The sequence below is a fragment of the Homalodisca vitripennis genome, chromosome X (assembly GCF_021130785.1).
Source record: "Homalodisca vitripennis isolate AUS2020 chromosome X, UT_GWSS_2.1, whole genome shotgun sequence".
Lineage (NCBI taxonomy): Eukaryota > Metazoa > Arthropoda > Insecta > Hemiptera > Cicadellidae > Homalodisca > Homalodisca vitripennis.
Genome location: NC_060215.1, coordinates 140,821,410 through 140,837,069, shown reverse-complemented (window position 1 = coordinate 140,837,069; position 15,660 = coordinate 140,821,410). Strand labels below are relative to the sequence as shown.

At 32.0% G+C, this 15,660-nt stretch overlaps 1 protein-coding gene across 9 annotated transcripts in view; it reads right to left on the bottom strand.

The window, feature by feature from the left end:
- Window positions 1–1,624: 1,624 nt before the first annotated feature.
- The window catches only part of LOC124369922, a 180,448-nt gene continuing 166,412 nt past the window's right edge, over window positions 1,625–15,660 (bottom strand). For 8 of the 9 annotated variants that reach the window (XM_046828109.1, XM_046828108.1, XM_046828107.1 and 5 more), the window contains 5 exons: window positions 13,217–13,297; window positions 12,512–12,581; window positions 11,956–12,015; window positions 5,839–5,969; window positions 1,625–2,112 (listed from right to left, as the gene is read on the bottom strand). In XM_046828109.1, the coding sequence (XP_046684065.1) occupies window positions 1,803–2,112; window positions 5,839–5,969; window positions 11,956–12,015; window positions 12,512–12,581; window positions 13,217–13,245 (600 nt within the window). In that variant the 5' untranslated portion in view covers window positions 13,246–13,297 and the 3' untranslated portion in view covers window positions 1,625–1,802. The remainder of the gene's footprint in view (window positions 2,113–5,838; window positions 5,970–11,955; window positions 12,016–12,511; window positions 12,582–13,216; window positions 13,298–15,660) is intronic. The other variant, XM_046828116.1, reaches the window with a different exon arrangement.

Genomic DNA, 15,660 nt, shown 5'->3' with positions numbered 1-15,660 from the left:
ACTAGCCTCTGTGGACCATGTGGGACTAATTTCATGTACAATAAGGATACTGAGGGTGTTTGTAAATTACAGAAATAAGTTTGTTTTGTCACTCATCAATGTAGCTGTAGCAAAGATTTACCGTGAGTAGAGATGTTAGCAAAATGGAAATTAGACGCGTGAAGAATTACTCGGTAGGTGGCCGCCGCGTGCTGTAGGTTGAGGGGGGAGTTCTTTATGTGCCCCTTGGGGATGGAAATAGAGGCGATCAATATTAAGAGACGGCTCATAATACTGACTTTATTATGAGCAAGTTTCCTGGAATGGATGTGCTAATCACAGGGTAATGTAATTCCAATAAAAGTGTGCATTTTTTCAGGGTTGATAGAGGATATGAATACAAACAATTTTTTCTCTAATACATATAAGGGCCATTAATGTTTCGCTTCCTATAAAATTGAGAATTTTTGAAACGCCTTCTTGTTGGCAACATGTAGTGCTCACTTTGAGATTCGTCCAAAATATGCAAAGCTGCTGAAACTAAACTTTATTACCTTTGTATTCTTGAATTAGTTCTTCAATTATAAGAGGCGCCACCAAACTCCCCCGTACGTTCTGATCGACAAGGAAAGTACGCTCATTGAGAACAGCTCTATCTGGGTGTCTTGATAAAGTTTGCGTGCACTTTGTACTGAGCCACCTGCACATCTGCCCAAGTGTAATGCTTCATCAGGGTTAAAAAACTCACTGTATTTAAAACTAAACTCAATCTCGGTCTCCAGCGAAATTTAATGTTTGGACGCGACAAATAAAGGATACAGGAAAATATGTAACCAGAAACTACAGCAACAGAACAGAGAAAAGGAACACAACAGAACATAAGATAGAATGGAGATTAATTGTGCGGAAGCAGGCTTGGATGCGATAGTCGTGCAACCCAAAACATAAGTCACACGATACGATCATCTGTGATAAGATAATCCTACCTGGTGGTGTATAGGTAATTCTAAATTGTTTTGATGTCAATATGTTTGTAAACACAGTGTACTACAAAACATATCATCTCTACACTACAGCCTTTAAGTACTTTAAAAAAAATAATATTCTTTTACAAGGATATTAATTCTTGTACAAAATAATTTCTTGTTTGCATGACTTGGTTTTTTTATATGTAATTAAGAAGAAAAACACATTTAGTTTCAGTAGTTTCAGTTTTGATGGATGAATCTTAAAATATTCAAGGGAGGGCGGTTCTTATTCAATTCATGGACACAGCCACTGCATGCACTGATTTATCGTCCCCTTTCGTTAAAATTTAGTTGAATGATGAGTGAGGGAGCGCTAATCAGTTCCACCCATGCAGGCACACTTTTAATTCCAATATTGTTAACATTTTCTTAATTTTTATATAAAATCCTATATTTTCCTGTTAGCTGTAGGTGTTATTTTTTCAAACAAAAGTAAAACATGTTGAACTTACTGCATTAATAATAAATGCAAAAAAAATTTAGAATTTGAGTAATTTACATAAATTATACAAATTGTGACTATTTTATTATTTTCAACTGAATAAGTGGAATTCACATCCACTACATAAATACCACTTAGATTAAAAATAGAGACCAACATGGAATAAAACAAAAAGGTTGAAAAATAAATCACAAGTTTTATTGCACTGTCTTTGAGCAATTAAAGAAAAACAGCTCACATTATTAAAACATAATATATAAAATACAATTCAGATGTAGAACACATATTTACAGGACTAGTCTTTACATACACATAGTCTTTTATAAGAATGAGAACAAACAATTTAGCGAATACTATTGAGAGAGAGTTTTAGTAGGCCCAAGGTTGAGGACGTTACTGGCTCCTAGGGCTCCGAGGTTGCAAACCGCTTGATTGCGAATGTTGTCAATGGGGACGATCGGCAGACCAAATAATCCACCAGAAGAATTGGCCACCACCAGACAGTGACGGATGCCCAAAGATGACAGCTTCTGACTGATGCCTGGCTGCTTCATGTCCACAACAGGCAGAGCCATCTCTGAGCCTTGGGCCTCCTTGTGAAAGGTCTGCTTATGTAGCAACATTCTTCGTAGCGTTGGATACTGAGCGTTACACACATTACACCTGCAACATCATCAGCACATTCACAAATGTTGATTGTACCCCAAATTTTGTGCTTTTATGTTATGTGGAGTATATAATGAAATAATGAAATAAAATGAAATAATGAGTTTATTCCTCCACAAAAATACAGTTTAACAACAATCTACATTCTAGGAATATACACTGCCACTTCATCGAGTAGTGTGGCAGCGCAATAATAGAAAAATAATGTTTATTAGCGAGAGTCCAAACTCTTCTTTATAGACTGCTCACTCCGTGCCGCCTGCCAATCACTGTACTTAATCTTATCAATACAAATTGCCTTATTTAACTAATGTACTTTCGATTGATTAGATATTAAAACTTTGTCTTGTTACTATATTAAGGAAACGAACATTAAACATTTAACAGCAACAAATATAAAAATAAATATAATACACATATACAAATAAATAATATAATAATGAGGTAATAAATAAATAAACATACTATTTACAGTTTAACAAAATAAATATAACAACGAGAAACCAATAAATAAGCCAACATACAATAAATAATTATACAAGAGAATTAATTATTGTTTAAGAAACTGATATCACTATTTTCAAATAACCATTTTTTCAACTTAATACTAAACAATTTTACTGTGCTACAGTCTTTAACTTCAGAAGGTAGTTGATTAAAGTATTTTGGCCCAACATATTTAAAAGAATGTCTAAACAATGATTTCTTTACTTTAAGCGTTCTAAAAAAAGTTTTGTACTAAGTTTCTCGTTCTATACATTAAATGGATTGTGCCTGTATTACCACTTCTTAAATAGAAGAGCCTTAGCACCTTAAACACAAAAAGATGTTGTAAAGGTAATATTCTTAGCTGACAGTATAGGTGAAAAGAACTTTCACGCTTCCGTTTTTGTAAAATTATTCTTAAAAAATGGTTCTGAATAACACGTATTTTTGTTATTTTATATTTAAAAGTTCCTCCCCAGCATTGTATCGCATACTGCAGCCTAAAGTCAACTAGTGCAAAATATAGTGTTCTCAACAGCTTTTCACCACAAATATTTTTTAAAAAATAAAATTTTCGTAATGATGATTTTAATATTTTAAATAAATAATTAATATGATTTTCCCAAGTTAGTTTTGTATCTAAAAATACTCCAAGATATTTGAAGCTGTCTACTTTCCCTATACTTAGACAGTTACAATAATTAGTTTCAGCACAGTTTAGGATATGGTACTTCAACTCAGATTGGAAATGAAAACTTCTAAAATCAAAATTTATATATTTAGTTTTGTTAACATTTATTTCTATTTTATTACTATCAAACCAGATTCTTAAAATTGCCAGGTCTTCTGTTATTTGTCTCCAGAGCGGTAAAATATTTTTTTCAGAATAAAACAGAGCAATATCGTCCGCGAACGCACTAGGGATGCCATTAAAATTAGACCCTAAAAGGTCATTAATAAAAATCAAAAACAGAGTAGCCGACAGGACAGAGCCTTGCGGCAAACCTGATTTCACAGAAAGGTGTGAACTAAAATTATTTTTAATTTGTACTTGTTGGGTTCTGCCCTGAAGAAAAATATTAAACCAATTTAGGGCTATTCCTCTTACTCCCAGTGCATCAAGTTTCAGTAATAGTATTTTGTGATTAACCAAGTCAAATGCTTTTTTTGAAATCTATAAATAAACCGGTGTACTTGTTTCCTTCATTAAGGTTTGTGTAAATGTAGTCCATAACCTCAACAAGAGCATCCTCGGTGGACTTCCCTTTCCTAAAACTGTATTGTCTACTGCTAAAGTAATTTTTATTATCAAGATAATTTATGAGCCGATTTTTCATCAGTTTTTCGATTATTTTGGAGAAAACTGACAACAAGCTGATAGGTCTTAGATTATCTATTTTTTTGCTAAAGCTTTTTTTGAAAATAGGAACAACACTGCTTTTTAAAATTTCGGGAAAAACTCCTTCCGAAAAACTTAGATTTATAATGTAAGACAATACCGGAGAAATAACTTCTGCGATGTTTTTTATTAAAAAGGAATTATAACTGTCAAAACCAGAGGATTTCTTATTTTTAATATGATTTATTATATTTAAAATTTCGTTGGGGGCTGTTGGCATAATAAAAAAAGAATCACAACTTTGCTCTAAATTGAAACCAGGGACTGCACTGTCGTGAAGGTCAACACAGGAATGTACCGAGATAAAGTATTTGTTTATCTCTTCTGCAACTGTTTGTGGGTCTGAAAAAGTTAGCCTGTTATCTAATTCTATTTCATTAACACCTACTTTCGCATGGTCACCACTTAACTGGTTTATTACCTTCCACTGCCTTGCAATATCGCCATTACAGTTTTCAATTTGTTTAGCGTAATATCGATTTTTAGTGTTATCTATTTCATTAGCTAATTCAATACAAAACTTCTGAAAATAGTTTTTAAACAAACAATCATAAGGCCTTTTATTGTAAATTTTATAAAGTTGTTTTCTTCTCTTAAATTTATTTAATAGTTTATCATTAATACAAGGACTTATAGACCTTGCTTTGTCTAACTGAGTTTTTACACTAGCCCTAATCTTACAACTACCAACAGTTTCGATTAAAATACTATGAAACATATTAAAACAAGTGTTTACATCTACCAAACTATAACCACAATTCCAGTCTGTATTTTGCAATTTGCGATTTAACAATAAATAATCTATAACAAAGCGCTCTTCTCTCAGGTGTTTTTAATTTACAATACTGATCCATTTTCAAGCCTAGTAAGCAGTGGTCTGTTAAACCTGTGTCCAGAACTGCACTTTGAAATATGTTCAACAGTCTATGCCTTATGAAAATGTGGTCAATGCAAGTTTTTGATATTTCTGTAATTCGGGTTGGTTTATTAATAAACTGTGTAAAACCGTGACTAGTAAGAAGGCTTAAATAATTCTGAGTAATTTGGTTGAGTATAAGTATCCAACAATAAAATATATATACTTTTATACTTATATAACATTGTTGGATACTTATATACTATGTACTTATGTACTAAGTAGTATAGAATAAAGGCTGCTTTTGTTTGCTTTGAAATTACTTTTAAAAATAAGGTTAACGAAAACAGATAATTGTTTTTAACTGTTTATATAATACCGGTCACAATTTCAACCACATTTTTATCTCCTAGTACTTAATGAAAATCTACAAACTTAGGTATAAGGTTAACTGATCAAAAATTTTGATTATACCAACAAGAAATACATGAATGCTATCATAATAACACTGAATGTATGAATTCAAGTGACTTTTCTATAACTCAAATATATCTTATTTAATTTAGTTTTATGATTTTCAGATGATGGCTAAATTATTAAACAGTAAGCGTATGTGCTTCTGTTACCTTTCCTTCAAGAATAATACCTATTAACTGATAGCTAAAATATGAACTAAATTTGCTAACACAGAAGCAGGAAAAACAAACCTGAGCACCTAAAAACTTGACATTTAACTCGTATTCATTACCGAAAAATAATTAGATAACCTATTATAAAGGGTTATTGAGTACTACTAAGTCATCTATGCCACCAGTTCCAGCATTAAGTTAATTTGATTTAAATTTTCCAGTCACCTTAACAATATCAAAATGTACAGAAAAAAATTTTATTTTTAGGATATAGTGAAACAAATGAAATGTAGATCATATGGAGAAATGTACGACTGCATGCACTTTATTAACTGTACTGTGAGTGGACTGACTGGTATGGCAGGCTGCCACGGCTGCCACGGTTCAGATGGTAGTTCTTTGATGGTGTTGGTGTGTCTTTGGCTAGGTCTACCAACGGTGGTGGTCTCCTGCCCACACTCCTTCCCTGAGGCACAAATTGGTTCTACAACACCAAAACATAATTTTTACAATACCAGTTGGGCCTCCAAGTATACTTGTACAGAGGAAAACATTTGGTCTTGTGCAAGGCTAATTTGTAAAACGTTTGTAAACAGTAGTAAATAGGGGAACAAAAACAAAATCTTCACATAACCTGAAAAGAAGTAGTGGATGAGGGATTAAAGTTTTTAAGATCCAAAAAAATTATGAGATTAATGACCTTTTCATCATTTAGAACTTCTTCCAAACCTCTGTTTAAAGAATTAAAAATCTTATCACTTCCAAATTCATACATTCTGAAAACCCTACTAACAGTACAATCAAATTTTGAAAGCTTATCAAGTGATAACTTTGATCATAATTACAATACAAGATTTAAAGCTAATTTTCAATATCCCATACATCGACTGCGTCTGGTAGAAAAAACTCCAATATACACGGCAAAAAACTATACAATAAGTTACCTCAAAAATATAAACATTTAATCAATTCAAAAACATTTAAAAGCAAACTAACAGATTTCTTGTTGGAAAAAAAAAACTATTATAGTGTTGATAAGTATTTGATGGATCCTAAATTTTAAAATTGTGTTTTAAGGGGATTCTGCATCTAGATGGGTGTTTTTTTTATATTTACTAACATTTTATTATTTTGATGTATTTTTTTTCAATTCCCTACATGTAAAAACTAATATGTAAATACCTTTGGTGTCATATTTTAATTTTACTTGGATACAATAAAATAAATACTCGTTTTTATTTTGTAAAAACGGTTAATTTTTAAAATTGATATTCCATAGCTGAATGACAATCAATTGTTATCCTGTTTATTTTATTTTGATGCTATTGACAGCTACTACATTCCTATGTATTTTCATTGTCATAACCCCAATAGATTAGAATTCCATGGGCTTTTAAAAATTAAAAAAAATATTTTCTCATTTTATTTTATTTGTATAATTAAAAAAAATAGGTTAGGTAAGCTGTAGAGTTATGAAAATACATAGGAATTTTAGACATGATATGAATAATACCTGGAAAAAATTTCAGCTCTCTATGTATTATGGTTCTCAAGCAATATCAATTTTTATTTCAAAGAACCTAACTTTCGGGAAAATCGCGATAAACTAAAATAGTTTCATTTCTTCAATGTAATCTACAAGTTTATATTAATACAAACAATTTTATATAACATAATATTACATTAATTTGTTATTTTACATAGGCCTATTAGAATAGTATCCATAAATATTTTTTTGTTGGCCCAAAATCTAAGTTTTGAAGTCTTAAAAAAAAAAAAAAAATTAGACCTACCGTATCAAGTAGTGGTTCCAGCATTCAGATCTTTACAGCCAATGTAGCCTACTAGGTTTTTAGACCTAGAATTCTCCTGCACCATACACCAGCCCTTCTGTTGCTCTTAGTCTTTCTTCTTCTGCTATCTGTGCCACTTTCAGTCTCCTCCTATATTCTCCAATCTGTAACTCTTTGCGCCTTTTTGATAGTCGTAGCCTGCTTTTATCAAAGCGCTTAGCTATCCTATAACTGTGCCTCCCAGGACTAATACCTGCAGCCTCTTGATAGCTTGAACAAGTTTTCAATATAGCCTGTGTTGTAAATGCTGATGGCTTCAAAAATACCCAGTTCAAGTTTTGTTTTTAGATGTGTAAACAGTTTTGGGGCACTTTGACCAAATAACATTGTGGAGCGCCTCATTGGCATTTTGAGTCCGACGACCGGCTAAAACACCTAGTCAACAAAGTTTCGGTGGAGAGCCTCTCATATAAAGGAAGCATTTCTTTCACTACCATTTAGGAGAGAGAGGTGTTTTGATTTTCAATGCATTGTGGTTCAGGAGATCTTCCATCAGCAATGGCTCTTTGGTAAAAACACCAAGATTCCTTCCCTAGCGGACATAACTTATGATGTGGTGACTCATCAGTGGATTTACAATGAAAGAGAGTTGGCATATATTGCCTCTTTCATTTTGGTTACATTACCAAGGTTTTTATGTATACCATTGTGGTAATACCTTGTTAGTTTTTGTATAACTGGTTCACTTAGGTGACCTCGAGATCGACCCTCCAACTGGGTTTTTTGATTTTGAACGATCCTTTACTAGTTTTCTCAATCCAGTGCCTAACCTCTTTGCAACATGATTGAGGCACTCCACTTTTTCAATCTGTTTGTCACCATAAATATTGCAATCATTTAGATGTGCAATTGTTTTTTGCATCGCCATCCGACAACATGGTTGTATATCTAAATCCACAATGCTTTCCGAACGCCGCCACAATCTTTCTGCTGCCTCCACCTCCATTCCTGGTGATGAACCTACATAGTTTTGGTTACATACACCTTTGTGATTGTTGTACCAAGTCTGAAAATGCTCAGGGGTTGCTTAATTTTTCGTTTTGCTACCTCACATAATGTTACAAAATTTGGATATCACTTCAAAATTTTCTATAACAAGACCTGTCAAAATTTCAATACAACAACCAATCCCATATTTGGATGTGAAACCACGTTTCTGCCATGATCCGTCATAACTCACAGTTATGTCAAACACCTCATTGTCAGCATCTAAAGTGCCATAAACACTTTTTTACTTCGAATCGGGCTAATTCCAAAACATGTTCCCATTTCTGTTTTTGAAGAAGCGTGTAGGCTACTTATATGTTTTTGAAACGTTCTATAATTCATTGGACTCATGTTCAAGGACATACAAACATATCTAAAGCCCTATGCCCTTTGCCAATAGAAGCAATTTGCTTTGACTACTCTGCGGTTTACGTCATAAGAACCTCTCGGAGTGTCGTTTGTATTCGTCGACTGGGACGTACAAAAGCTAGTCTCATAATCACAGTCATCACATTTTACATTCAGGGTAACAGCAAAAACCTTTTATGCATTTGGTTATTACTTTTGACCTCTCAGAAAAAACACATTTTTACAAGGAAAAAGAGCCTATAAAACTTTCAAGCTTCTTGGTTTCGACTAAAATGTATTCTGATGATTCGTTTTTTTTCTGGAATTATCTCATTATAACTAGAATTATAATGCAAATCCAGTAGGCCTACTTACATTTTCCACAGTCTCTTCACTTACTTGTTGTTGGACAAATGGTGCATTTGTAACATGTTGCATACTAACACTAGGTTGTGGATCACAAGTTTGTAGGTTAGGCCTAGGCTCAACTGGAGCTCTATTTCCATTGTCACTTGTATCTTTCCATCTTAGCGAAATCGCTTGTCTATTTCTATCACTTAGTCTCTTTTTGGAGTTCTTTTTTCGACCCATATTTGACTAAACTATTCACTTATTGTAGACACTAAAACACAAGAAACTGCACAATTACAATTGTAAACAAACAGAATATTTTGTGAATGTTTGTTTGTGATATGCTACCCATATGACTCAAATACATTTGATCAGCTGTTTGAGCAAACACAGTTGTTAGCTAACTAACATACAAGCTAGCCAGAAAGACAAACAAACAAAGATAAATAACTATAGAAACAAAGAGTAAACAATAATGCTTATTACATGTAAAGTTTCTTTGAAACCAGAAAAAATTGTCGAGTTCACACTCAGGACATGGGGCCCGAAATAAAATAAATATTATGAGATAAAATATTATTTTTTTAGTCATAAAGTTATGTTTTTCTGGTTCAGAATTAAACAGAGAACAAGAATATGTATAAATATTTTTTTTCAAATTTTTGTCATTTTTTTGCCATTTCTAGATGCAGAATCCCCTTAACATAGATTACATTAAATTTGTTACACTGTCTTGACCTCTTATATGTATGTTTATGTTTATATGTGTATGTGAATGGTGATGTGCATATGTATGAATGTATATGTGTATGTATCATTATTACATTAACTTATGACAATGTTACCTGTTTCTATAGCAATGCTATGTATAAACATTGATATAACAATAAAGACTGATTCTGATTACTGAAAATTACTAATCCTACTCAAATTACTGACTATCAAAATTATGTGCTAGTGGCTGCTGCTGACAAGGCTCTTGATGCTAATCCGAAACCTCCTTGTTCCTTGTTCAGAATAATATTCCAGCCTTAACACTTTATCCTACTACATCAGATAAAGTAAAAAAGATTATTTCTTCTTTAAAATCAAAATATTCTTATTGAATTGACCTAGTATCTTCAAAGCTACTGAAATTCTGTGTTAATGAACTGACAGAACCACAAACTCTCCTGATCAATCTATCATTTTCAGAAGGAAAGTTCCCAACACAAATTAATTTTGCCAAAGTTATTCACCTCTTTAAGCAGGGCAGCACCTCTGACACTATAATTACTGGCCAATATCACTAATATCAACAATTTCTAAAGTTGTTGAAAAAGTATCCCTGACTTGTCTTATAGTTCACCTCCTGGAAAATAATTTACTAACTAGTCAGCAACATGGTTGTGTCAAGGGACGTTCTACATCAACCGCTGTAACTAGTGTAATAGAACTCACTATTGATCAACTTAAAGATGGCAATACATGTCCATTAGTACTATTAGACTTCAGTAAAGCATTTGACAGCCTTGACCATAAACAACTCCTAAAGAAGCTTTTGAAATTTTTAGAATTTCAGCAGATTGATTTGACAGCTATTTGACTGGAAGACAACAAATGGTTGAATTGGTGTATTCAGACAATGGTTTGACTTGTTCAGTGAGATCTAGCTAGCTCTCTAACCAACTTGAGAGGCATACCACAATGTTAGTTCTGGGGCCGGTCTTACTTATACATTTTACAAATGATCTGCCCAGGTATCTGGAAGAATTTGCAACCACTATTATGTACTTAGATGACATCGTGCTTTTATTAAGTAATAAAGAATCACAATCACTTGAAGTTTCATCGTACATTGCACTTAATGTAGCTACTCAATACTGCAACCAGAACAGCCTAGTACAAAATGAAACAAAAAAAAACATTTAGTTATGGGGAGACGAAAGCTTGATGTTGGAACTCTACCTAGCATAGAAAGAGTTGATGCAGCAAAGTATCTAGGTGTTATAATTGACAAAGATCTTTCTCTGTAAGAAGATAAGCTCCGGACTATATGTCATTTGTCTGTTGTCATTGGGTAATCTTTTGTAACTAGTCAACAACAATCAAAGTTGGTACGCAGTTTTACATACTCCGTCATAAATATTACAGGTAAAATTATAGTGATTGTTAAACAATTACAATTTGGTTTCAAATGGCAACACAATGTTAAGACCTCTTAATCTACAAAAAGTGGATTTTGCAAAATGTATGTCAAGAAAAAGTAAGCATCTGATGTAACCAAATGAACTAAACTATTTTGGGTAAATTTCATCTTTACGTGTAGTTGGTGAATGAATATCTTGTACCATAATTTAATTTATTGAAAGAGAATATTTTTAAAATCACGATTTAGGTGAACAATTAGAAGCTCAAGCAATATTGATTTTAAATAGACGTTTTTATTACTTATAGTCTATTAGGTATTTAACAAAATGGTGAAACTAAATCCCTCCGAGAATTATAATTTGAAAATTGATTTGGAATTGCAAAATCAATATATTAACACTTTCTAGAATACACTGTATTTTGTAATACTTGTTGTTGTTTAAAACGAAAAATTTTAAAATAAACAATGAGTGTTTCGTATTGCCCATATTTTTTACATTTTTAGCCACCATTTAAATCCAGTGTAATTTAATTTAACTTTTTTATATTGAAATGTCCGTTTATAAAATGTTATACAATTTTAAACTATGTTTAAGTTTTAGAATTTTACCCTTATTTTCTGATATATCATTTTATTTTTATTTTATTTTATGGATTTATTTAAACTTTTTCTGTGTGTTACCACTTTCCATAATCAATTTGACACAATTTATGTGAAAATCACCTGATATATTTATCTAAATATACAATTACAATACTGTAAAACTTGTCTGTAATAATTGATAGGAAAATGGTACTGACCCTTACCTGTCTAGCCACCGCCAGGTTTTGTTGGCTTGGAGAGGCCTGCACACGGGTCATCTGCAACAGTCGCCAAATATTTGCTCGTATTAATGGGAGAAATATCATATTACAATTAAAATAAAACAAGATTATTGGTTACATAATATTATGAAATTCAGTCAGTTGGATCACACATAATAAAAAGTCACCATCACACCACAATCTAACACCTTCACTGTGGCTATATACTGAGTGAGAACAACTACTGTTAATCTGATGTGCACTCTAGGGAGTCTGCCACAGTCAACATGTTAAAACTATTATACAAGAGTTGTCTATGCTCCAACACAGCTCTAATACATATTATAGTCCACAATTTTCTTGGTGAGGACTCCCAGATTCTCCTGAAATAAATTTCAATATTGCAGCTGAACATGCATAATAGCATGTAAATGAACGTCTGCTTCTGTCTTTTATGATGGGTGACACAATGATGACTGGTGTCCATAATTCTGTTATCCTTTCAAATCATCAATCATCAATAATGAGCTTTACTCAAAGAATAATTACTTACAGTGACCCCTCTCGAGGCCAGAATCTTGGCAACACTGCCCTCCTGGATCTCGGAGTTACCAGATGGCCGGCTGCAATCAGACAAACATGTTGGAATGACAAACAATATAGAAATTTAAAAACAATATTCTTATAGAATTTCTTAACAAACTTAATCAAATTTTAAACTTAACAATTGTGTTTAGGTTTTTGCCAACAAACTTTCTCTCACAAAAAGTCCTCTCTGCCTCTCTTCTTTTTCCAGCCACAAATAATTATTGGAGATAATTAAATGGTAATCTCATTTAAATACGATTGTAAATTCTATTCATGCTTAGATATTGTCACTAAAGAAGTATCTGAGTTCAATAGTTACACCAGATATTGCCCTGAAGAATTGTACAGGATAAAGCCCACAACAACTAGGAAATTAATGGATTGACCTAATTATATAAAACAATCATCATATTTGCTTAGGCCCAAAACACAATCTCATAGCTAACCTGGATATACCACGAGTCTCCTCTATTTTGTAATAGTAATCAAGAACAGAATGAAAATTCATGGTCAAAGAAACTAATTCTCTCGATGTACAGAATTAATGATATGCTTTGATTACACAATTTTAGTATCGTTATTATATACTATAAAATAATGGAGAAGCAAACAAGTGATAATTCCAAAAAAATTAGCTAGAGAAGATAAAATGATTGATGTGTTGACCTACCTGGACTTAGGTTTTTCTACTCTTGACATAGCTAAGGCCAGGATGTAGAAGCAAATGAAGATGAAGCAAATGATGACGACCCTATACAATAAAGATGATTTAGTGTAAAATAGTGTTTTTAATGGAACCTTAAAAGAAAAAACAATTAACGGGAAAATGAAAAAAAAATAACGCACTGTATTTACATTAAGTAACAAAGACTAATTAAAACATATAAAACATACAAATAAATTCTATTCAACTATCGTAAAAAAATGGTTACAAACGGTTTAAAATAAATGTTTAACGATTTTTAATTCGTGTTTAAAAATACCATTTTATCAACCACTTTAATTGATAGATATGGAGAGTCCGAGAGATCGGTTGGGGAAAATAACAATATCTATTGAGACAAGAACGCAGCGTGGGCAATATAGTGAACAAGAATACTATACCCATTGATGTAACTCGCCACCAGGTGGATAAAAAAGATTAAACTGCAAAAGATAAAAGTTTTAAAGCGCCAGCACATTATAAACTGCAATTACGAGACAGTTACGTATATTAAACAGCCAAACACTATTTAAAGGCGCTAAGTTGTGATGTATATTTGTCTTTAAAATAACTTTCTGTTTGAACTTAAAGCTTGAATGTAAGACCACTTTATAATAAAGTACATGTATGTGTACAGTGGCTATAAATATACACAGATTTTCTTGATTGTGCCAACAAGGCAAACTCTACACCACCTTCTTGGTGGTGGCGTTGGAAATATAATTAAGTTGAACCAGAAGTGCACATACAAGGGCAAAGCTTACGAAAAGCATACGAAGCCACGGAAAACAGCTAATACTTTATATATTGTTGATCAGTCACATGTTTTAATCTCAGTTAACAATATATTGCCCATACAGCTCTTAGTTCATGCCTCACTGTAGCCTGCTGAATAATTATTATGTTTCTTTTCTAATTGCTCTGGAATATTGTCAACATCCCACTTGTATCATTTTTATAAGCAACCAATGGCACTTAATGAATTTAAATCAAAATGTCCTTTTTGAATTAGTATTCATATATCTGTAAAATATGTTGTAGTTGCAGTACAATAAGAGGCCACCATTACAATAGAATCATATTTATGACTATCTAAACTATAGAAACAAAAATGTTGACATGAATTACGTTATAGATATTTTAAATTATAATATAATTCAGCTTTTTTAAATATAAAAGATTAACAATTTATTGATGAATAAAAAACTATCTATGTTATGTGTATCTATAAAATGTAACAAACAAAACAGTTTAACATTTAGTTACTTTTTACTGTTTTTAAGGATAAATGTGTGTGACAGCTAGTGACACAATAAATATACTAGCGATTATTACCCAAATACCATACAAGTGTACTTTGTTTGAATTAACTTGGAACAATATTGTTATTTAATACATTAAAAAGAGCTGATAAACATTAGTTGTAAATAACTTTAATGGAAATGTTTGTATTTGATAGTTTAAGAATTTCTAATTGATATTTAATTGGTATCATAATATGATTGCAGTGGTGGCCTCTTACTATACTGCAGCCAATGTGTAAGTACTGTAAATAAATGAATAAAATGTGTCAACAAACACTTATCATGATTGTAACACATATGCATTATTCTACACTGTCTGGGCCCTAACCACATAGCTATACCCCAGCTATCACTCACTATCCATGCCTAAATCTTAGTGATGGGATAACGGAACGGTTTTTATACTCGACTCAGTCAGTTATTTCTGTCGTTAATCGGTTATTTTAGTTGAATGAATACCCAATTACTTTTTCAATTCAATCCAGATTGGTTAATTCACGTAATTGTGTAGAATTCACATTAATCACATGAATTAGTTGAATTGCCACACCCATTTTATTTAGTAATATCATTTTTTATTATCAGTTTATTTACACATTACTATTACACTTAAATAAGTAGACTACCGTTCTGTTTAACTTACATTTAATATAGTAAATTTTCCAGTATCATATTTAAACAAAATCTTATCAGTCGCAAAGCACCTTGATCATAACACCTACATAATTTTGTAAGAAAGTGCATGCATAAATAATACTGGTATGTTTCAAATACAGTGCACTATGATTTATGTCTTATTATATTTTTAATGGAACCTTAAAAGAACAAAACAATTAACGGGAAAATGAAAAAAAATAACACACTGCATTTACATCAGTTAAATTAAAATAACCCAACTAACCAGTTATTTTCATTCAGTTATTCTCACCACTACTAAATCTGCTCTAACCATAATTTAACCTACCATGGGTGTGTCATAAGTTAATCCTAAATATTAGGCACAAATGACATAATTTAGGCTACTTGTACTCAAACTTATCATACATGTTGACCTACCCCCTGCCAATAACATATCATATCATTATCTAATCTAACCCAAACATGGGC